General features: G+C 44.2%; 1 protein-coding gene across 1 annotated transcript in view; it reads left to right on the top strand.

Moving 5' to 3' along the window:
* Positions 1-24,974, top strand: part of LOC138292726 (cytochrome P450 2D4-like) — a 149,824-nt gene that overhangs the window by 73,966 nt on the left and 50,884 nt on the right. Inside the window, exon 6 of the mRNA XM_069231464.1 lies at positions 11,709-11,850. Coding sequence (XP_069087565.1) covers positions 11,709-11,850 — 142 coding nt within the window. The remainder of the gene's footprint in view (positions 1-11,708; positions 11,851-24,974) is intronic.

Genomic DNA, 24,974 nt, shown 5'->3' with positions numbered 1-24,974 from the left:
AATTTTAAATGCTCAGACCTCAGTAAAGAAAAGTAAAAGCATAGTACCAGTATAGATTATAAAAAGACACCACATGGCTAATAAGGAACCAAGATCAGAAATATGTCTACAAAACACAGCATGTAAGTGCAATCATTTTGTTTTCTTTTTCTGAAAACACATACACGGTGCTATCAAATGCCTTATTTTAAATAAATAGACCCAATAAACCCAAACACAAGTTTTTGGTTTTAATGAAAAAAATGCATTTCTTAAAATACTAGGAGGCATATTTATACTCCGTTTGCGCCGGAATTGCGTCGTTTTTTTGACGCAATTTCGACGCAAAACTAACTCCATATTTATACTTTGGCGTTAGACGCGTCTAGCGCCAAAGTCCATGGAGTTAGCATCATTTTTTAGCGTGGACACCTACTTTGCGTTAATTATATGCAAGGTAGGCGTTCCCGTCTAAAAAAATCGACTCCGAGGCATGTGCGTCGGATTTATACTCCCGGGAGTGGGCGGGTAAAAAAAAATGACGTACGGCCGATTTTGCGCCGTTTTTTAGCGCCTGCAAAAGGCAGGCGTTAAGGGACCTGTGGGCTCTGAAGGAGCCCAGAGGTGCCCTCCCATGCCCCCAGGGACACCCTCTGTCACCCTTGCCCACCCCAGGAGTACACCCAAGGCTGGAGGGACCCATCCCAGGGACATTAAGGTAAGTTCAGGTAAGTTAAAAAAAAAAAAAAAATTGTGGCATAGGGGGGCCTGACTTGTGCCCCCCTACATGCCACTATGCCCAATGACCATGCCCAGGGGACAGAAGTCCCCTGGGCATGGCCATTGGGCAAGGGGGCATGACTCCTGTCTTTGCTAAGACAGGAGTCATTTCTATGGGGGTTGGGAGTGAAAAAAAATGGCGCAAATCGGGTTGAGGCGAAAAAATTGCCTCAACCTGACTTGACCCATTTCTTGACGCCCAAGCCCCATATCCCCCTACGCCGGCGCTGCCTGGTGTACGTCGTTTTTTTTTAACGCACACCAGGCGGCGCCGGCGGCTAACGTCGGCTAACGTCATTCAATAAATACGGCGCCCGCATGGCGCTTCAGAATGGCGTTAGCCGGCGCTAATTTTTTTGACGCAAAACTGCGTTAGCGCAGTTTTGTGTCAAAAAAGTATAAATATGGGCCTAGATGCTTGGTCTTTTTATAAATATAAGTTTGTTTTTCATATACCAGTTTGTGTTTTGTTTTCCCAAATACTAACATTGGCAACTGTCACACATGGCCAGAGTCTTTCTTTCATGCTCATTTATCATCCCAGTGAGTTCCACCAGCAGTCGGTCAGGGATAGTCAGAATCTTATCAAGGATTCCAAAGAAAGCATTTGCACCAGTAAGCTAAAACTATTGATCTTGGAGATTAGCTCAATGCTTCATACGTTCTGAGACATGATATGTCCATCTATGTACTGTGCCCTGGGCAGGATACATTTAGGAAACTGCCACATGTATATTATTACCATCTAATCGAAAACAGCTTGCAAGATAAGTGACAAGAAATGTCTCAGTTGGAAAGCTGTAACATGGTTATTTACTGGTCAATAATTCTAGTGGTGATTAAAATCTGCCTTATTAAAAATGGTGCACAATACTGAGCCTCCTCATGAAATATAAACTGCTTTTAGTTGTAGAGTAGAACTAAGCAATACTGCTAGATTCTCACACCAAAAGTAACAATGGTTCCTCAGTATATTATTTTGTAAGAAATTTGGGGCAGTTCCCAGAGGTGCTCATGATGTAGTCACTTTTAAAGCAATATATGTGTTACATATTCTAAAGCGGGCTAGCCACAATAGGCTAACAAGAAGGCATAGCCTTTGAGAAGTAAAGAGACCTAAAATGTTCCACTTAATCTTCTGCCTGGATGTTATTTATTTTGATGTTTTGTCCTCCTCCCAACATAACCACCAGACTCCAAAATTTCTTAGAGTCATGGATATGTGCCCCAAAAAATACATGCTCGTCTATTAGGGTGAAAGACCTCCTTCTCCTCCCAGGCATCTTTTCTATAGCTTTTTCTCAATGTCTTAAGCATTTATTTTTCTCTTGGTAAAGCTAGATATAGTTTCTGTCTTCTAGTAAGTCTATTTGATGTTTATTTTTTTCAGCTCTTGTGCATGATTAGTTACTGCCCAAAGATGAGTACAGGATTATATTCTGTTGGGGGACACAGAGAAATCTACATCTAGCCCACCGTACTCTACTGTGCAGAATTCCTTGCTTCAGGAGGGGTGGGGAACAGTGACTTGGTTTTATAAAGAGTTCCTAGGAGGCTTGCGGAGAAGGAAATGAAGAAATTTGCAGCCAGCCCACTCGACTCCATTGTCCAGCATTCTTTGCTCTAGGAGGGGCATGAAGCCGTGACTCTGCGCCATAAAGCGCCCCTGAGAGCCCTGCAGTGCGGGACACAATGAAACCTGCAGCCAGTCTGCCGGATTGCACTGTACAGCTTTCCTTGCTGAAGGAGGGACGCAGAGAAGTGATTCTGCACTGTAAAGCACCCCTGAGTGCTCTGTAGCGAGGGACATGAAGAAACGTGCAGTCAGACCTCCGGACTCCATTGTCCAGCAATCCTTGTTTCAGGAGGGCACTGTCCTGGAAAGACTGGGCCAGGAATCGGCCTGTCTGCACCTGTTAGAGCCTGGAAGAGACTGGGCTTGGCCACCCTATTGGTTCTTAGTTTTGAGGTCTCACAAACGGGAAAGCACAAAGTGAATGAACTCAAGAAGGGTAGAGCCTTTGCAACATGCTTAACTATCATCATGGGAGCTTTCAATTTTGAAATTGGGGTATGGAAGAGAGGCTTTTGGCTGCTGGAATCATGCAGCATCTAAAAATTTAGGACATTAAACATTAGAGGAGGTGGTCCGAATCCTAAGGTAGACAAAAAAGAGAAAAACAAATGAACAACCCACCCCTCTGTATAGAGTGAGGCAAGTCCCGCAAAGTGAGAATATGCCTTAATAACATGCCACCAAAAATGAAAATGAAATCCCAAGCAGGATAGCCATCATATCTCCAATGAAACAATACTAATGCAACTAGTAGGCAACAATCACTATAAATAGACAGGGGACCCCCAGGGTCAAGTGGTCCCTACTAACGGATCAGAGAGACATGCGCACAGTCATGCCTAGCACAACCTGTAAAACAAACCCTATGTGAGTGGAGCTACGCATAAATAGGCCAACGGACCTCAAAAAGTGCTCAAGCCTGGCAAGGGATTGTTTAACCTACAATTCATCCTGAGGATATCATCCCCCAACAGGATGATCTTCCTTAACTGCATTTTGAAAAAGTCCTGTTTATTCAACCAAACAGCGTCTCTTGGACTGTCAGGAAAGTAAAGGCGCTATGCTTAAAAACGAAACCAGGGTTAAATATCAGCGGGAACACATTATGTACTGAACTCTAGACATGCAGAGAGACCACCATCAAACATAAACCAGGCTAAGTGCATCTGTGTGCTGAGGCTTCAGTGGTGCAGCTGGTCTCTTCTTAATAAGGCATTATCCTTTCAAGAAAGTGGTTTGGGGCTCAGAGTATTTTTTGTGAATACTTTACGCATAGCTATAAATGCGAGCGATGTCATCGAAGATAACATGCAAATGTTTTCTTTGTGCTGCAATGTGATCAGAGGGACTTTTTGGCACTCAAGCTTTTCACATATAATTTCGAGGCTCTAAGTGGAAAACTTGTAATTAACAGAAGAGTAAAAATCTATCCTCACAATAGGTCAACTCAAATGAGTAGAAAGGATTGTGCTGTGATTTAAGGCAAAATCGAAACCAGACTGGAGGAGTGGCCATCACATGCTGTAATAGGAGGAAGCGGGACATAGTGTGATGGCCAACAAACATGTTCTCTTAGTGAAAGCTTGCTGAGCAGGAACTTGGCACGCAAAGGAGTGTCATTTAGTACAATACACCAATAGAAGTGAAGAATTTAAGACAAGCACTACAAAGAAGGAATGGCAAGAGTGGACATGGTTAAAAACCCATTTTGAATACAACACACCTTACAAACAGTGCTTCGAGCTGCCAAGCTCGACCTAAATGATTGTGTAAGGTAACTGTTACTCATGTTAAGTGCTCGAATGCCATTGAGTTTGCACTATACAACAACCTAAAAAAAAAGTCACCCTCACCTCCCTTGACTCACCCTGAGCCTTCAAGTCACCCTCCCCTCTTTTTATTTCTAAACTACGCAAAAGTGATACCGATTGGTGAACACTGGAAAACATCCATCGACAGAGTAAATTGCAGTTATACTGATTTTCTTGTTAGCAGAAGTGGGTTTGCATCGAGTGATTAGTGCAACCAGAGACACAGGTTGTGAACAGTGTCATGTTTTGTGTGTGGTAGGCAAACGGACAGGAAGAATGCTGCAACTGAGGACATTCCGCTATCTGAAGTGAGAATAAGGACGTTCCGACTTCTGATACGGAGTCCTAACACTGAACCCCCTTATGCCACATGAAAGTGACATGCCCCCTTGAGAAATATGATTATTTAAAAACATATTTAGGCATAAGCATGTGTGAAATTTAACTTATGTACATGCCCCTTCTTATCACAGTCTTCAGGTTTAGAATACAGGATTTTAAGATGCCCTACGATGATAAGGCACATGCTGTAGAAAGCTATTTGTATCGAGCAGTGTCAGGCAGTATAATTCAAGAAAGAGCTCAGGTGGTTGTTGTACTTGCTGTAGAGTCATCTTACTATCAGACTGATGGAAAGTTGCACTCCTCCCAGACTGGAATCTCAATGGTAACTGACTTCATTAGGGCAGAGTGTGACGATAGCCCCATTGCATGGCGGCAGACTGTAGTTCATAGACCAGAGGTAATCAGGGCCCGCGCTCATTAGAGGGCTGGTATCTCGCTTTACAGAGCCCTGGCTAAGCCTTGTGAGAATTTCACTCGAGCACTACAACCCATGTCAGATTTCACAGCACAACTGGGAAATGGAATGCGGTCAGAAGAAGGCAGGGATCGGTAGAGTTACCGATAAAATGAAATATGTTTACTGTAAGCCAAAAGAAATGTGTACGGGCTGGGCTGGCTAAAAAATATCAGAAAGGATTTCACTTTTAGGACCCGTTACTCAGACTAAGATAGTAAGATATAATGCACGATTAGCGTTTTGAGGCAAAAAAAAAATAGCTTTACACACGTAAACATTTATTCATGCCACTGGGCATTCCAAGAGGAGAACGTGAATGCGCAGATTTTCTGTTTTTAAAGAGTTGGGTCTTAGCATTGAATACAGACCTGAATGTCACAGGGTCCTCTGAGTTACGCGTTTGTGGCCGTTCAAGACCAATAATTAAATGTTGCAACAACTTAAAAGCAGTGACACATTTTAATACAGGAGATTTCCTAACATGTTGGCATTTCTGTTATTCCACAACTTAAGGCTGTGCATTTCATTGCTGGCTGGCCACTATTGTTACTCAACCAAACGGCGTCTCTCGTACCGTCAGGAAAGTAAAGGCACTTTGCGCAAAAACAAAACCAGGGTTAAAAACTGGTGGGAACACGTTAGTACTGAACTCTAAGCAGGCATAGAGACCGAAGTCAAACGAAAATCAGGCTAAGTGCATCTGTGTGCTGAGGCTTTGGTGGTGCAGCTCGTCCTCTCTTAATTCAAAACATAAAACAGACGGAGGAGGGGCCATCACACACTAACAGGAGGAAGGATGACAGTGTGATTGCCAACAAAAATGTTCTCTTAGTGAAAGCTCCCTGGGGGGGAACCTAGCATGCAAAGGAGGAAAATTTAGCACAATGCACCAATAAAAGTGAAGCATTTAAGACTTTAAGACGAGCACAACAGAGAACGAATGGGAAGAGTGGGTGTGGTTAAAACCCATATTGAATACAACACATCTTGCAGATAGCGCTGCACGCTGCCAAGCTCGACCTATAAAAGGCAAACCTTAGATGTCAGAGGGTGGCCCAGCCTTGTCCGGCTGCGGACAGGTGCACACAGTCCTGTGCCATGGGGGCCAGAGATCACCATTATCACACCTCCTGGCGCGTAATGTCTGCCAAGCGGCTGCCCTGTTGCTACTCTTGCTGGGAGTTGGAGTTCACCTCCTGCCTGTGGAGATTCCTGCGCTGCGAGGACTAGAGATCACCTTTCCAATTCATTTCATCCTTGAGATGCTACAATAACTAGCAATGGTGAAGCCAGTAGTCCTGGCTGCATGTTCCAAGCCATAAAAACTGCTTTGGCACTTGACATACATTAGCACATTAAAGCTGGATCTACTGGGTTTGTTAATGATTTTGGATATTAACTTTTGTTGTGTGTGCACACTGCTGACACAGACTTAAATCTTGTCTAGGTTGACATGAACTCTCATCACCCAGCAGGCAAAACATGCATGCTATTAGTTGTGCAATAGCATTAGCTGTTTTTACAGCTCTCAAAGACATGATGTATTCTTTCTTTGAAGATTTGGAGAATGACTCTCCCAATGTGAGGTCCGTTCACTGTTGCATCAATGAAATAGCCAGATGCCTACGTGCAATATGAGTCTCTAATCATTATGGGTGACTTTTAACAATCATCCGATAGCTGAGTTTAGTTCCATTTTCTATATAGACTATGTGAGACAGCTAAAGCTGCCTCCACCACATTTTAAATTCTCAGAGAGATTGTGGTTGAGGGATGCCCTTAACCGTGCTGGAGGTGATCAGACTCGGTATATGTATCTGTTAATGCCTGTATCCCCCAGTCCAGCCATGTTTGTGTCCTAGATTCATGGTGACCTACATGGTAACTTGCTATTCCTCTGCACCCTTGATGTATCCTACTCATTGTAACCCAACATGGTGCAGCCTGTAATCAGGTGTTATCGTGTGGAGTCTATCCTGTAAGGAGGCTCTTCTTTGTGAAATCATTTTTTAAAACCCCTGCTATAAAGTAAATTTAAAGAAGAACATACACTGGTGTACCTTTAAAGAGATGGTGCGAGGATTTTCATTACTGCAGGCAAAATAGGAAGTAGACCACTGAGTGCTCCCCATGCATGTATGATGAGCCTTCATTACGAATTTAGCACCATCAAAAAGGTAGCTTTAAGGCACTTATTTACCTTGCTTAATAACATTATCCCTATGTTGAAGCTATCTTTCTTTCCATGTTCTAATGTCTGAAATAAAGATGCAGAAATGCTGCATGCATGCACACTACACTCAAAAGCATAAAAGCACAGTCACATAAACAGCACACTAGTAGGATGACATAAAAAGGAGCCAACCTCAAATTGTAATACAAAGAATAAGGCCAAACGCAGTAGTTAATATCTCAGTCAGTATTGGAAAGTCTTAGGAAAGACAGGAGTCATGCCCCCTTGGCCAGTGGACTTTTGTCCCCTGGGCATGATCATTGGGCACAGTGGCATGTAGGGGTGCCCAAGTTAAGCCCCCATGCCACTTAAAAAAAAAAATTACTTACCTCTACTTACCTGTACTTACCTGGGATGGGTCCCCCCATCCATGGGTGTCCTCCTGGGGTGGGCGAGGGTGGCAGTGGGTGGCCCTGGGGGCAGGAAAGGGCACCTGTGGACTGCTTCCATGGTCGGAGGCAGTAAAAAACGGCGCAAATCAGGCTGTGCGCCATTTTTTAAGGCCCGCCCCCTCCTGTGCATCAAAATGACGCAGGAGTATAAATAAGGAGCACAAGCCTTAAAGTCATTTTTTGGATGGGAACGCCTACCTTGCATGTCATTAACGCAAGGCGGTTTCACGCTTCCAGAAAATGACGCACACTGCTGAATTTTGACGTTCGCGGGGTCGGGCGTCAAAGTATAAATATGGTGTTAGGTTTGCTCTGAATTTGCAAATTCGGCGCACACAGGGTATAAATATGGGCCTATATTTTGTAAGTTTGCACCGCTTTTGCGTCAAAAAATGACGCAAAGGCGGTGCTGTTAGACCTGACAGCCTTAGGGTAGTCACCCCTAACTTTTTGCCTGCCTCCCTCCACTTTTTGGACACTGTTTTTGCTGGTTTATAGACTCTGCGCACTTTACCCCTGCTAACCAGGGCTAAAGTGCATATACTCTCTCCCCTAAAACATGGTAACCTGGAATCATACCTGATTGGACTATTAATTTACTTATAAGTCCCTAGTAAGGTGCACTCTATGTGCATAGGGCTGGTAAATTAACTGCTACTAGTGGGCCAGCAGCACTAGTTGTGCCACCCACTTAAGTAGCCCCTTCTCCTGGTCTCAGGCCTGCCATTGCAAGGCCTGTGTGTGCAGTTTCACTGCCACATCGACTTGGCATTTAAAAGTTCTTGCCAAGCCTAGAACTCCCCTTTTTCTACAAATAAGTCACCCTTAATATGTGCCCTAGGTAACCCCTAGGGCAGGGTGCTGTGTAGGTAAAAGGCAGGACATGTACCTGGGTAGTTATATGTCCTGGTAGTGTAAAACTCCTAAATTCGTTTTCACACTACTGTGAGGCCTGCTCCCTTCATAGGCTAACATTGGGGCTGCCCTCATACACTGTTGAAGTGGCAGCTACTGATCTGAAAGGAGCAGGAAGGTCATATTTAGTATGGCCAGAATGGTAATACAAAATCCTACTGACTGGTGAAGTCGGATTTAATATTACTATTCTAGAAATGCCACTTTTAGAAAGTGAGCATTTCTTTGCACTTAAATCCTTCTGTGCCTTACAATCCACGTCTGGCTGGGCTTGGTTGACAGCTCCTTGTGCATTCACTCAGACACACCCCAAACACAGGGTACTCAGCCTCACTTGCATACATCTGCATTTTGAATGGGTCTTCCTGGGCTGGGAGGGTGGAGGGCCTGCTCTCACACAAAGGACTGCCACACCCCCTACTGGGACCCTGGCAGACAGGATTGAACTGAAAGGGGACCTGGTGCACTTCTTAGCCACTCTTTGAAGTCTTCCCCACTTCAAAGGTACATTTGGGTATAAAACAGGGCCTCTGCCCTACCTCATCAGACACTTGCTGGAGAAGAAACCTGAACCAGAAACTACATCCTGCCAAGAAGAACTGCCTGGCTGCTCAAAGGACTCACCTGCCTGCTTTCTACAAAGGACTGCTGCCTTGCTGTTGCCCTGCTGCCTTGCTGAACTCTTGTCTGGCTGTGAAAGTGCTCTCCAAGGGCTTGGATAGAGCTTGCCTCCTGTTCCTTGAAGTCTCAGGACCAAAAAGACTTCTCTCTTTTATTTGGACGCTCCGTGCGCCGAAAATTTCGACGCACAGCTTGTTTCGCGGTGAGAAAAACGCCGCACTCCGACGCTGATCGACGCGATGCTCTTGGGACGATCGAAGATCCGACGCACGGCCTCGCAAGGACAACGCCGCCCGACCTCTAGAGGAGAAATCGACGCAACGCCTGCCGTGAGATCGTAATTTCAACGCGCAGCCCCGCAGATCGAAGTCTAGAGGAGAAATCGACGCGACGCCGGCCGTGAGATCGTAATTTCGACGCGCAGCCCTGCAGACCGACGCGCAGCCGGAGAACAAGCAGGAAAATCCACGCACAGACCCGGGACATCTGGTAATCCCCGCGATCCACAGAAAGAGACTGTCTGCGCGCCGGAAAACGACGCCCGACTTCCTCGCTTGGAAAATAACGACGCAAGTCCGTGTGTGCTGGGGAGAAATCGACGCACACACCCTTTTTCCACGCACCTCTTCTCTTGTGGCCCTCTGAGGAGATTTTTCCTCGCTAAACCAGGTACTTGTGCTTGAAAGAGACTTTGTTTATATTCTAAAGACTTAAGACACTTTATATCACTTTTCAGTGATATCTCTACAATTTCCCATTTGCAACTTTATTCTTTTTGACCTACAATTATCCTGATAAATATTATATATTTTTCTAAACACTGTGTGGTGTATTTTTGTGGTGCTATATGGTGGTATTGTATGATTTATTGCACAAATACTTTACACATTGCCTTCTAAGTTAAGCCTGACTGCTCGTGCCAAGCTACCAGAGGGTGGGCACAGGATAATCTTGGATTGTGTGTGACTTACACAGACTAGAGTGAGGGCTTTTGCTTGGACAGGGGGTAACCTGACTGCCAACCAAAAACCCCATTTCTAACAGGTGCTAATTTTTCATAAATCAGGAGCTACATTTCCTTCATTTCAGCACTATTCATCAGGCGTCCTGTTCATTTGTTGGTCCCCATGAGACCCCACACCCGCTAGAGGGTCAAAACTGGTCAACTGTGTCAAAATGAACCTAACAGTGTGACCCTTTGAATCTAAATTGGGTCTTGTATACAGATATACCACTCGGTCAAATATACCCAGTCTGCCACTGCATATACAGCAGAGAGAGGTGTTTAACTATGTAACCTACAAATGACAGGTACTTCAGAATATTAATGCGCCTAAAGCTTGTAGCGTGTGGCTCACAGGGTCCTTCGCAGTTTGGCAGATGTACCTTTCATCACCCTGTGGTTGTATCAGCCAGAGAACCTTAGTTGATTAAAACCATTTTTTATTAAGAAGCAAAGTCTCACATCAGTTTGTGGTATATGCTATTTAAGTTACTGAATGATATCAATAAGTTTCTGGTGCCATTATTTAGTAGCAACAAGAATGATTATCCTCTTTTTTCCCAGAGTGAATTGATGGCGCCCATTTTGTGAAATGTTTTAAGTCCAGAGACGTGCGCTGACTGTATGAATTTCAAGTGCCATCCAGGTTGGCTACTATCAGAGTAGATAATGTCAAAGGGCAGGTAGCCAGGAAAGCAGTACAGGCGCACACCTCAGGTTAAGTCCTGCGAAGCCATAAATATGTGATAGGAGGGTGCTTCAAGAGGGTTAGAGCAGCTACCCAGCACGCAACAAAACCAAAGAGGTACTGAAGTAAATTAATGCCCTCGAGCACACAGACCTAATTATCCATAGTCAAATGTTCCAAACAAAGATTATGATCTGATTCTTCTTTATTTATGTTGATGCGCTCTAGCCATTCAGTTGCTTCAGTTTAGCCACATGTGTTTCATCAACAGACTTCATCATGACTAGAAAGCAAACAACACAATCTAATATGTAGGCTACATGTGCTGGAGGGCATCAACTTAGTTTGGTATCTATCAGAGTTTGGCTTCAATCTGTTTTTGTGGAATACTTTAGAAGCATAGTTGCCAAGTGGCTCCATGTCATTTGTGACTTTTCTGAGCCAACTATACTTTGTAGGCTGGGATAATGAACTAATAATAGGATCTCAAGGAGAAACTACAAGTTCCAGAATGCTAAATGAAGCTGGCGAATGTCAATATCAAGATGAATGTCTCTCTATATATATGGCATAGGGCCACTGACTCCATGTTTTCATACAACCCAAACTATAGCAAATTAGACGTAGCATACTATAAAAGTCCAGTCTACATGGATAGTTCAACTCTGGTATTCAGGTTGTTTCTAAGCATTCATTATTTCTACTGGTAAGACAATAGCAGCTGGAGAAGTACAGTCTCCATTTATGGCTATGCAATATGGGTGCCTTATGTAATGCTATAGTTCTATTGTGAAGCGCTCTAACACACTTAGGTTATGTCTTTCCTATATAAAACTGCATAAAATAAACCAAAACGTGCCGAAACAATACACTTTAGTTAAACTTTGCCTTTGTTTATGTCCTTCCAGGCTAAGGGTGATCCCAAAAGCAGTTTCAATGAGCGCAATCTCCTGTTGACAGTGTTTGACATGTTTTCAGCAGGCACAGAGACCACTTCCACAACTCTACGCTTTGGGCTGCTTTACATGATTCTCTATCCAGACATTCAAAGTAAGTGGCAACTTGTTTTTGATTACCAATGGGATGGGAGAGTTAAATGGTCTGAACCCATATCAGTGATGTGCCTCTGCTCTCATAAAATAATATTTTGATCGAAAAGTTCGTATCAAAACGCACTTACCACTAGCACTCTCCCTCTATTGACTTAAGATCAGTTAGTCATCGAAATTCCCTCACACACCCCCACACACATCTGAATCAGGTGTCCAGGTGAGGCTACTGACTGTCGAACAATGAACATCAATTCACCAAAAGGCAAGGCATAGCGGAATTCGCATCACTCACCGTTCGGCTTTTAAGTTCGCGCGCGCGCATACACACATACGCATGCTTACAAACACTGTCATACATACACACACACTCTTTCTCACATAAACACACTCTCACTTGCACGCATGCACACAACACACATTAAACATTTTTTTTTACTTACCTCAGCTGCCAGGCAGGGACATATTCCAGCTAATTTGGCTCCATTTCCATTACACTAATATAGCCTTAGAACCCGCCGTAGCGGGCTCTACCGGCTATTAAAGGCCCGCTACCCACGTTAAATGCCCGAGCCGAAGGCGAGGGCATTTAACAAGGGAGAGGGACTTTAATAGCCGGTAGAGCCCGCTACGGCGGGTTCTAAGGCTATTAGAACATTCTGCCACACAGGGCAGAATGTTCTATTAAAAAAAATAATAATTCACGGAGCCCGAGGGGATTTAAATCCCCTCGGGCTCCGTGAGGCTTTGTTCACAGCTGTTGCTGTGAACAAAGCGAACATTGGAATGTTGGCGCTGCGGGCTTTTACCGGCCAGTAAAAACCCGCAGCACTCCATTGTTTTCAATGGAGCCTCCAGCATTCCAATGTTCTAATAAAGAATAACGTAATATATATTATTCACTATTAATGTATTAAAAAATGAAATGACGAAAAGCAAGGACATTGGAACCCCCAACGATGTCCAAAAGGACGACCTGCCCTTTGTTCCTGGCACTAATTTTGCCACCTCTGAGGCCAGGGGCCGCAAATGCAGAGCCAGGGGTCACAAGGGGCAAGCCGACACCTAAATGACAACCATCTGTGGAACCCAGTTACTCACAATGGGCATTTACCTCACTTGCCTAAATATTTCATTTCTTATATAGTGTGTTCATACAAACCAATTTGAAAACATCAGATTCATGTAAATGTTAAGACTTTTCTTAATGTGAGCATCTTCACTCTATTCACATGCCCAGACACAGCATTTGGCCCAGCGACAAAGGCTAAAATCATATTAGTCACAAGAATGTGTCACACTAAGGGGCATATTTTTGCGAAGGCTTGCGTCACATTTGCACTTTCCAACGTGGTACATGCACGACACAAACCTTAAATAAAATGTATGAAGTCACTCAAGGTAACCTTGCATGGCCATTAGTGGCTCCATAAACCTGGAGTAAGATAACGCAGTTCAAATCACTGCATTGCCTTACTGTGCCCTTGGGCGGCGTTCCAGGGGTGTTGTGTGGATGTTCCCACACAACTCCCATGGATTTTGACTTATTCCCAGATTTACCTGCACTGATAAACCTAGGAACATGACAACATATTATGCCTTCCCAGGGGAGGCCTAATGAGGAGAAATATCTTTATTTCTTCTCGTTAAGTCTTTTTTTCTAAGTGTGCTACATTCTGCAGCACGCATAGAAACAGGAATACACCTCACTGGGTTGTTTTTGTGCAGGAAGGTGCATGCAACGCTGGCACCCTTGCACCATGGGGCAAAGGTGCCTGTGTTGGTGCTAGGCTGCCAAAAAGGCAGCAGAGCACGGAAAAAGGCAGGAATACACTGTATGACCTTATAAACGGCACAGTCCTGCCCTAACCCTGTAACACAGTGCAGCACAGCAAGGTGACTTGCTGCAATGCACTGTGTCACATTCTCATAAGTATGCCCCTAAATTTCCCAAAGACCCTGGAATTGCAAAACCTCTAGTTGAATGATTAAGTATAAAAGTATAATTTCTACAAGTTGTATAAATTTAACAAGTCTAACTGGCAACTGGAGTATTCTCCAGTGCTTAACTTGTAAAATAGTAAATGCCGGTGGCCAAAGTTTTTCTCATAAGCCAGCAGCCAGCTATAACTTATGTCTGGCTTGCCACATGCCAAGGCTGGGTAGGCTTGATTTCCACCCAAACACTCTAACAGGTTCATTTTGAAACCTGCTTTCCACATTTGCTTCTATGTTTTTTCCCTCTATCTTTTCCTTCTCCTTTCCTCTTCTTGTGTTTTTCTGTCTCTTGGTCTGGAGCAAAGGCATTAAATGGCTGTCCCCAAAAATGAGTGCTGATGGGCCCCTCCTGCAAACACTGATTCACATTTAGCACTGTCTTTTTTCTTTCAAGATAAAGTTTAAGACCAAGCACTCAAGCTTTTTAAAGGAAGAAGTGTGCAGCAAACGAATGTGCTAAAACAATGAGAGCAAATACAGTGCAGTTTCACGAAATAGTAATAAATAAGAAGTTCAAATCTTGACCTCTAGGTTATATATAAAACTCATATTGAACTCAAACAAAATAATTAGCCTTAATAAATTATAGTTCTAGAGCATTTCCTTGTTACCCAAAGTGTGGCAGTGAAGTATGCAAAAGATTTAGAATGCACAAAAAAATATCTGGACCAGATGGAAGTGGAAGTCAGCTTGTCATTTCCCAGTCTCTGGGTCAAATTCTTTAGTTTAGCTTATGGGATCAAGTCAACAACCCAGTCATTGCCAAGTTTAATAAACTTGTATGTAACATTTTTTAAGTAAAGAAATGGGAAAGGGTGTACCCGAACAACAAAAATGAATTATTCCAAACTGTAACCACAAAGTCTAGATTCTTAGTTAGCCCTTTGTTTGGTGGATGAATCAAGCTCCCTTAATTTAAGCAAACGCAAACAGAATTTAAATATCAAAGTAACTCCAAGATTGATTCTTGATTTCTGTTTCATTTTAAAGCTCATAACGGGGAAATATGTTTTTGGTGCAAGGAAAAAGTACTGTTGAATTACTGTATCCTGAAAGCATAGCTTAACCATTCATGCATGACTTAAAAAGGTAAATAACAGAAAGAAAAAGCATTGACAAAACAAAGGCTATACCAAATTTGAAATGTTGCAAAATACAAAATATACAACTGTTTTATGTCTACATGAATTCCAAATGATCTTGGATATTTTGTGTCATTATTAAGAGAGACTTCCTTACTTTTCCTTTCTGAAAAAAGAAGGAGGCTGCACCAATTCTCACCTTCTTTTCAGATGGGATGGGTCACACTGGTACCAATCTAGTACAAAGAGTCCCATTGTTGGTGTGTCTTGGAAGGTTTTATTGAATGAAGAATGGCTCACCCCTTTCATGACCTTGTGGAAATGCAGAGTGCCTCGAAGGTGGAGTATGTGACTATCTTTAGCCAGTGAAGTGGTTTCATATGTGAAAAAAATGTTTTTTTAGAATAACCCCAACTCAAGTCTTTCATGACCCTATGTGTGAGGCTTGGACAAGATAAGGGGTTTGGACCATTGGACAACTTTATGATTGAAATGGATTTTGCTCCTTTCCGGAGCTCCAGTCCTCGTTTGATCTCCCCCATCATTTCTTTTTTAAATACTTATAGTGCAGGTATTTTTTCCTCTCATCCTCAGGCCGTGAGCTCGTGATTGATCTTGAAGGCAATGAACTAACATTATATTTTCATAAGGAAACTAGGAATCCTTCAATAAGTACAATTTATCAAGGTTTTTGCCAGTACACTGCGGACAATAGTATCCAGCTGGCAGCTAGGTAGTGTAGGCTATTGTCCTCAGAGAGCTCTGCATCTGACATTCAGAGTGCTCTTGACACAGTCGATCGCTTGGTACCTTATGTGGATTTAAAGCTTCATCAATTCAGGACTATTTGTTTGTTGTATTATACACCGGAGAGAATCTCAAAATGGGGAGAGGAACCCTGGTAGCGACAAAACTAGATGCCCTAGGTGTTGTTGGTTAGCAGGAAATATTGTTCATATGTTTGTTGCTTGCCTTGCACTTCATGGATTTTGAGATGGGGTGACCAAGTTATTTACATCTGTAATAGAGGAAACCCAAGTAAATGGTGACTGTATGCATAACCTTAGCTGTGTGGAATAATTGCTCCTCTAGTTGAAAATACTGGGAAAAGTCCATCACAGTGGTCAAATAATGTTTTCTCATTTTACTGAATGGCACCCAATAAGCCCAAGCAATTGATAAATATTTAAGAACATCTTTCAGATTTGCGGAGCAATCTAATTCTCTCTCAAATATGATGATTGTGAAGTAGCCTTCCTCCTGTTTCTCTTCCACCTCTGGAATACACATCTGGGGTGATGAGTTTCTAAGCTTTCTGTTTTTAACTGGAGCTTTGTTTTATTGTTGGCTCTGTTTACTTAAGTGGTTAGTTGTAACTGTTTCATGCACACTTTTTCTGGCCTCATCGTCTTGGACCTTTTGCACATATATAATGAACCTAGGCCCATATTTATACTTTTTGACGCTAAACTGCGCTAACGCAGTTTAGCGTCAAAAAATTTAGCGCCGTCTAACGCCATTCTGAAGCGCCATGCGGGCGCCGTATTTATGGAATGGCGTTAGCCGGCGCTAGCAGACCGGCGCTGCCTGGCGTGCGTGGAAAAAAAACACGTAGACCAGGCAGCGCCGGCGTAGGGGGAAAATGGCGTCAGGGCGTCTTAAAATGGGGCAAGTCAGGTTGAGGCAAAAAAATCGCCTCAACCCGATTTGCGCCATTTTTTTCGACGCCCAGACGCCATTTAAATGACTCCTGTCTTAGTAAAGACAGGAGTTATGCCCCCTTGCCCAATGGCCATGCCCAGGGGACTTATGTCCCCTGGGCATGGTCATTGGGCATAGTGGCATGTAGGGGGGCACAAATAAGGCCCCCCTATGCCACCAAAAAAAATGTAAAAAAATTACAAATTATACTTACCTGAACTTACCTGAATGTCCCTGGGATGGGTCCCTCCATCCTTGGGTGTCCTCCTGGGGTGGGCAAGGGTGGCAGGGGGGGTCCCTGGGGGCATGGGAGGGCACCTGTGGGCTCATTTTGAGCCCACAGGCCCCTTAACGCCTACCCTGACCCAGGCGTTAAAAAGTGGCGCAAATGCGGGGTTTTTTGACCCGACCACTCCCGGGCGTGATTTTTGCCCGGGAGTATAAATACGACGCATTTGCGTCGCCATCATTTTTTTAGACGGGAACGCCTTCCTTGCATCTCATTAACGCAAGGAAGGCGTTCACGCAAAAAAATGACGCTATTTGCCCATACTTTGGCGCTAGACGCGTCTAACGCCAAAGTATAAATATGGCGTTAGTTTTGCGCCGAATTTGCGTCGAAAAAAACGACGCTAATTCGGCGCAAACGGAGTATAAATACGGGCCCTAATGTCCATGAATTCCAATGTTTTATTATTTTATGCTTGAGCTGCACTGTGGAATGACTTTACATCCTGGATTTCTGCACGTATCACTGTGCACATCTACTTCACTAAAGAGAGAACGCTTTTCCAATATCCTCTCCGTTATCAGATTTGTCTAAGATGGGTAAGACCTTGCTAGAAGTCTGATTTCATCATTCTGGAGTTTGTTCATTTAGGTCATCCTTGTAACTTGGCCCTGGATCTTTCTCTGTGCCCTAAGGCTGGCAGTGATTACCAAGATAATAATGGAATAGGTTGAAGATTGTGTCTACAGCCCTAGTTGTACTTACATCATCATCAAACACTTTGGGGCATATTTATACTCTGTTTGCGCCGGAATTGCGTCGTTTTTTTTGACGCAATTCCGACGCAAAACTAACTCCATATTTATACTTTGGCGTTAGACGCGTCTAGCGCCAAAGTCCATGGAGTTTGCGTCGACACCTACTTTGGGTTAATGATATGCAAGGTAGGCGTTCCCGTCTAAAAAATTGACTCCGAGGCATGAGCGCCGTATTTACACTCCCGGGCAAAACTCACGTCCGGGAGTGGGCGGGTCAAAAAAAATGACGTGCAGCCGCTTTTGCGCCGTTTTTTAGCACCTGGTCAGGGCAGGCGTTAAGGGACCTGTGGGCTCGGAAGGAGCCCAGAGGTTCCCTCCCATGCCCCCAGGGACACCCCCTGTCACCCTTGCCCACCCCAGGAGGACATCCAAGGCTGGAGGGACCCATCCCAGGGACATTAAGGTAAGTTCAGGTAAGTATTTTTGTTTATTTTTTTTGTGGCATAGGGGGGCCTGATTTGTGCCCCCCTACATGCCACTATGCCCAATGACCATGCCCAGGGGACATAAGTCCCCTGGGCATGGCCATTGGGCAAGGGGGCATGATTCCTGTCTTTGCTAAGACAGGAGTCATTTCAATGGGGGTTGGGAGTCGAAATAAATGTCGCAAATCGGGTTGAGGCGAAAAATTTGCCTCAGCCTGACTTGCCCCATTTTTTGGCGCCCAAGCTCCATATCCCCCTACGCCGGCGCTGCCTGGTGTACGTCATTTTTTTTCACGCACACCAGGCAGCGCCGGCGGCTAACGCCGGCTAACGTCATTGATTAAATACGGCGCCCGCATGGTGCTTCAGAATGGCGTTAGCCGGCGCTAATTTTTTTGACGCAAAACTGCGTTAGCGCAGTTTTGCATCAAAAAGTATAAATATGGCCCTTTATTCGTTTTAAAAATGTCAACCATAAGAACAAATAAATATGTATCACATTACTTAGCAATCACAATAATTTTGGAAAAAGCCACTAATTTTCCTATTTTTTTAAAGAGCATATATTCAAAATATTTCATTCCCTATACAAAATTATAGTGAATCAACTTCTCTTCCCAGTAAAAACTTTTGAATAAAATTAAAAAAGAATTACAATACTCCACCAGATTTGACACATCAAAGACCATGCACAACTAATTTTAAAACTTTTAAAAATTACAATTCAGGATTTCATTTCTCAGTTAAAATTTCAATAGTGATAAAAACTTATAAACACACTTAAAAAAGGTTAACACTATTCGGCCAGGTTATGGCTCCCTTTAGAAAAGATCCTACCCGACACACCAGCACATCGGAGACCATACGCAACCACAGGAAAGCTGGGATATACTGCACAAAACCCCTTTCCCTCAGCAGGGGGAGTAACAAACGACACCTAAAGGGTGCATAAAAATCACAAAACACAGTAAAATGAATTAAGGTCTGTAAGGACACGCCATCACACGGGCGCAATTGTATAGAATTTCGATCAAACTGGCCTAATGGGAAGCACAAATTACTTCTAATTACTCCTAATCGAAATCACGAAATGAAGGTCCTGTCTCATACATTTCTTATCTCAAGAAGGTATGCCTCTAGGCCCACCCCCATTTTTAACATTATAAAATCCCTCACAGATTTTTTCCTAAATTCCTCCGCCTCCCTCTTGGCCCTTGAGATTTTGAAGAAATTCTCCTTTGCCCACGGTTTATCGGAACGTGTTAAGCCCTCTGGTGCATCAAACATATCTGGCCGCCCAAGTGCAGTGGCTACTTCTCTTATGGATGCCAGCCAGGGAGTGTCCCTCCCAAGATCACATAACATACAATCCCACAGGATCTCCCTATTTAGGGAAGCAAACTCATTTGTCCAAATGGAGATCCGCGGCAAAAGAGGGGCAATCTTAATAGCACCCTCTATGAAATCCAAATCTAATTCAAAATGCAAACAAAAAACAGAGGTGTTTTGGCCTACTCCTAACTACCTTCTACAGAAACAATTTTCCTCTATCAGAAGGGCCCTATTTTCCGTATAGCCACAAAGTGGTGCCCCATACAGTAAGACTGCGAGACATTTATGCCTGTATACTTCAAGTAGGGGCTTAATAGGTTTATTACCCACCTTTGCGGCAAATTCAAAAGTAGCACCTACTGTAGCATTGAAAAGCATCCCTCTCCTGGAGATACAGGATTTCCAAGTACCCTTTTCATTAAAATGTACCCCTAAATAGTGGAATTCCTGTGCCTTGCCAATTACTTGATCATTTATCTTCAGCCCTCCCACCCTACTCAGAGGTTTACCATACACCATACAATGTGATTTGCTACAATTGATCTCAAGATCTAAGGCAGACATGAATGTTTCATACGCTTTAACCGCCTCACGGAGTCCATTCATAGTATGGGCCATAAGAACTGCATCGTCTGCATAGATCAATACCGGTACACTCTTACCATTGATTTTAGGAGCATTCTTACATCTTTCTACTAAAAAATCATACAACCCATTTGTGTATAGAAGAAAAAGGGTAGGAGCCAAAGCACACCCCTGTCGTACACCCCTTTTAAGCTCGAGTGAGTCCGTGCAGTCTCCATTCGGCCCACACCTCACATTTGCATTAATTCCTAGGTGAAGATATCTCGAAGCAGCTCCACAATTTGGGGATCCGTACCCAATTGGGTTAACCTTTCCCATAGCTTGCTTCGATTTACTTTATCAAAGGCACAGCTGAGATCCATAAAAGCAAGATACAAAGCACCCCTCTTTGCTGGCGTATATTTGCCAATCAGCATGAGCAGATTTAGATATTGCTCTTGGGTACCAAGCCCTTCCCTAAAACCATATTGCATCCTGCTCAGGATCTCATTTTCAGACATCCAATCCTCAATACGCCTTAAGATAATTCATCCCAAATTTGTTGCTGAGGAATCGAGGGGTGAGATTGTGCGGTACGACTTTGGGTCACTTTGATTGGCCTTTTGGTATACGGGTACAGTGCATGCCGATTTCCAAGTAGTGGGAAATCCTGCACTAACTGCTGCATTGAGAACATTGAGCAGAATAGGTTCCCTCACCTCTCCAAGTGTAAACCTAATAGCTAAATTTGGGGGATGGCCATACTGTTTACCCATTTCCTCCTCTAGAGGCCCCCCCAAAAAGATGCTACAAAAATTGCTCACCCAAGCCTCGGGGCGATATTACAGCCCAGACCTCCGATGTATCTGTCTAGAAGGAAACTCTATTTACAACCTTCCAGAACAGGCCTGGGTTCTTGTTGCATGATACACGTTCCAAGTCCTCCCAGGCCTGCTCCTTGAGCTGCTGCTTCCTAGCCCTCAAGACGGTTTTGTAGTGAGCACTCGCATCTCCTACATGGGCCTTATCTCTTGGGTGTCCCTTTAGTGCCTTCTTCAGAGATTTCTTTGCCTCATAAAAAGGCTTGCTAAACTACCCTCCCTGGTACTTACAAAAGGACTCAACAGCTGCAGTCATACATTCTTTGATATCTTCATTTACTCTGAGCATGGCATTCATAACTTCCCCTGATCTGGGGGATTCAGCCAGGACAATCCCTACTATCAAAATAAAATGTTGACCCACCACCCTCTCTACTACTTGCTGGATATTTACCTGTCTCCATCCAAGTCTCCTTCCCTGATCTTTAATTCTCACCGAGACTGACCCTCTCAACACTGGTTTGCATAAAATCACAGGGAAGTCAAAGAAAATCGTGAGGGGATTATGATCACTAAAATGCTGCTCTACCACCTCACCATACAGAACCAGGTTTTTCAAAGATGGGGACACAAAGATGTAATCGATTGTCATTTCAGTCCCTCTACCTACAAAAGGTGGGGCCTGATGTTTACCTACCGCTTCCAAAACACATATATTAAGAAGTCCCTAACTCCATAGGCCCTTGATCACGGCCCTACCTCTCGAATCTTGTAATCCCTCAGCAGTATTGGACCCCTGGTCCTGCTCAATGGGATTCACCACCGTACTGTGCCACCATATTTTTGCATTAAAATCCCCTGACACAACAGCACAGAACTCCAAACCAAACCCCTCCAGTCTACACTTCAATATCTGCAAGGCTGAAAAGAAGACCCCAATTTGGCATCCAGAGTCCCATACAGCATTATAGAAGTTTACCAACAAGATATTACATTTATTTGGAAAAACTACCCAAATAATTAGGAAACCTTGATGATTGCAGGTGATTTGATATGCTCTTGCTATTTTAGAAAGCTAAATCAGGGTAACTAAACCTCCTTTAGGGCGTCCTCCTTGAGTCCGCTCAGCCAACACTGCAAACCTTTGGTAACCACCCCATACTGCAAGCCCATCCGACCAGGTTTCTTGGAGTAAAATAAAATCAAAACGGACCATATACTCTATCCACTTACCATCTAATAGCTTGGTATCATACCCTAGCACATTCTGTGAAATGTAACAACACTTCAAAGACTTTTCACCCTGACCTTCCAAGCCCATGGTAACATTTGGGGGTTCTACCATTCCCCCTAGAGGTCTCCATACATAGCGTCAATTGACCCCCTCCAAATCTGGGTATGTAGTAGGACCATTTCCTAAGCTAGTTGGCTGTAAAACACCCTGCATTTTACCAAGATTCCTAGTTGAGAAACCATCCAACGGGCGAGTATGATTATAAAAGCAACCCAAAGGGACCATGCCAATCTTTCCCTTCACCTGGAATAATAATCGTTGTGTTGAGAGGAGCCGTTGAGCCAGACCTGGGTAGTTACAATTTACAATAATACAGTCTCCATTTCCTTCCTTAGGCCGAGGCCCGACCCAGTCAATCCTTCTAACAAATAAAATATCCCTAAAATCCTTACAAACAAAATCATAGTTTTTGCTCAACCAGTGACAAGTCTTATTTTTTAGTTGATCCATAGATTTGCTTGTTCCCGGTGCTAAGGAAGGAACATCTACTAGCACCACCAGATAGGGGGCATAGTCCGGAGAGAGCTCTAAACAGAAGAGTGGAGAGCCTTTCTCCAAAAACACATTTTGGTCCTTACTCCGTTCTTGAGACAGCTCCACGTTCTTCATGTGCCTGCTTCCAAATGTCTTTCCATCTCTTAACCTACAATCGTCCCTAGCACCTGCAAAGAATCAGCAAAAGCAGCCTCTGCACAGTTTCCAGGAACCCCTAAATTAATAAAGCATGAGGATTGCCGCTTATCTCTTTCCTAGACTCTAGGGTTTTCCTCCTGTGGATACACCCCCTCAAGCAATTGAGTTTGATGCTGAGAATCCAAAGAGCCACGACTGACTGGGACTGTACTGGGCCTCCCCTTTCCACTCAACAGGGAGACTGCAGTTTCCAGCACCTGCAATTTTTCCATGACCGGGACCAGACTTGGCTCAATCATTTCCTTGAGCTTCATCAATAGATTCTCTACACCAACTCCTGAGCACTGACTAAGCTTAGTGCCATCTGGAATATCCGAGGGGCTTAAATTTACAGGTAAAAGCCATTTTGATTTTTTCCCAGATTTCTTCAGAGACTTTTTCTTTTTTAAAGGAGGGCTACTGCTACCAGGAGGGGAAGCCATCAGAAGCCTTTTGCTCTTCCTTGTTGTGCCAACCAGACCCTTTATACCTCTTTCTACTGACAGTGGGGTTTTGGGCAGATCCCCCTTCCCTATCCGTGGAAGCCCATCCCCACTGTCAGAAAGTTCCAGGGCCTCATCTTCTATTGAAGCTTGCTGCCAATCGCTCATCTCCAGCGAGAGTCTCCTCTCTGCCAAATCAATCTCCTTTGTAACTACCCCAACTGCTCGAGCAAGAAAAGAGTCTAGCGTTGAGTTTGTTTTCCCCTTCCCTCCTCCAGACTGATCCCCATTTTGCAAGGCCCTTCTCCTGCCCATCATATCAATTTGCATAAAGGTGGCTCTTCAGATGTACCTCAGAAGGAACCTTGGCCGCTGTTTAATTTTTTCACAGAAGTGAATTAACCCCTCTCTGCCGCAGAAGAGGGAATTAAATGAAAATTATATATATCAGCGCTTGTAGTGCTCGTGGTGCCTGGCCCTGCCCCATCCTCCAGTGGACTATTCTGGGACACAGAGTCCTCAGCAGAGCAGCGCGCGTCCTGCGCAGCGGTGAGTCTTTCAGCGCTTTGTAGCGCTCGTGGTGCCTGGCCCCACCCCTTCCTCCAGTGGGCTATTCTGGGACACAGAGTTCCCGGCAGAGCAGTGTGCGTCTTGCGCAGCGGTGAGTCTTTCAGCGCTTTGTAGCGCTTGTGGTGCCTGGCCCCACCCCTTCCTCCAGTGGGCTATTCTGGGACACACACTCCCTGGCAGAGCAGCATGCGTCCCGCGCAGCAGTGAGTCTTCCAGCACTTTGTAGCGCTCGTGGTGCCTGGCCCCACCCCTTCCTCCAGTGGGCTATTCTGGGACACAGAGTTCCCGGCAGAGCAGTGTGCGTCTTGTGCAGCGGTGAGTCTTTCAGCGCTTTGTAGCGTTTGTGGTGCCTGGCTCCGCCCCTTCCTTCAGTGGGCTATTCTGGGGCACAGAGTCCCCGGCAAAGCAGCGCTTGTCCCGTACCTACATAATATTGTTAGATTCTGATAATTGGACTTATAGTGAGGCCATATCAAGGTCCACTGTATGGCATTCAGACAAAGCATTATTTGGCAGTAATACTAAAGAAGGTGCTGCATACACTACCCTTCTGCTAGTTATGTGTAAGGAAATGCCTCTTTTTGCATGTTTATCCCTACATTTTTGGACTGATGTTGCTGGTTTTTAGACTTTGAGAGTGTGAAGTAGCCTGCTAACCAGATCTTAATGCTACTTTTTTAACCCCATACAAATTCCATGTCGAATCGGATACACCCATTTAGCAGGGCCTGGCTTACTCATAAGTCCCTAGTATATGGTACCCAGGGAATATACGACAGAGTGTCCACTCATAGCTCCAGCACTATTTATGCCACCCTTCGTGTGACAAGGTAGAAGATGGCACCCAGCCTGCCACTGCAGGTTGGAAGGACAGTGTTTTCACTGCCAGTTTAACTTTGCCATTTAAACCAATGGCAAAGCTACCCTATCCCTTAACATTATATGTGAGTCTCCTCTAAATGAAGGCCTATAGAGTGCTATTGCAGGGAGCGTTATTTTGTTAAATAGGACATATGTTTTATGATATATCTTAACAGCAACACCTCCACATTTTCATTTTTCTGTGGGTAAAGTTGGTAGCTCTGTTGGCCAATGTAGTGTTACCGAGTGACATCTCTACCCACCTAACTTTTGACTGGGACTACCACATTGGGTCATGTGGGATATCAAATTAAT

Source organism: Pleurodeles waltl, chromosome 4_2 (assembly GCF_031143425.1).
Source record: "Pleurodeles waltl isolate 20211129_DDA chromosome 4_2, aPleWal1.hap1.20221129, whole genome shotgun sequence".
NCBI lineage: Eukaryota > Metazoa > Chordata > Amphibia > Caudata > Salamandridae > Pleurodeles > Pleurodeles waltl.
This window is presented reverse-complemented; position numbering and strand designations above follow the sequence as displayed.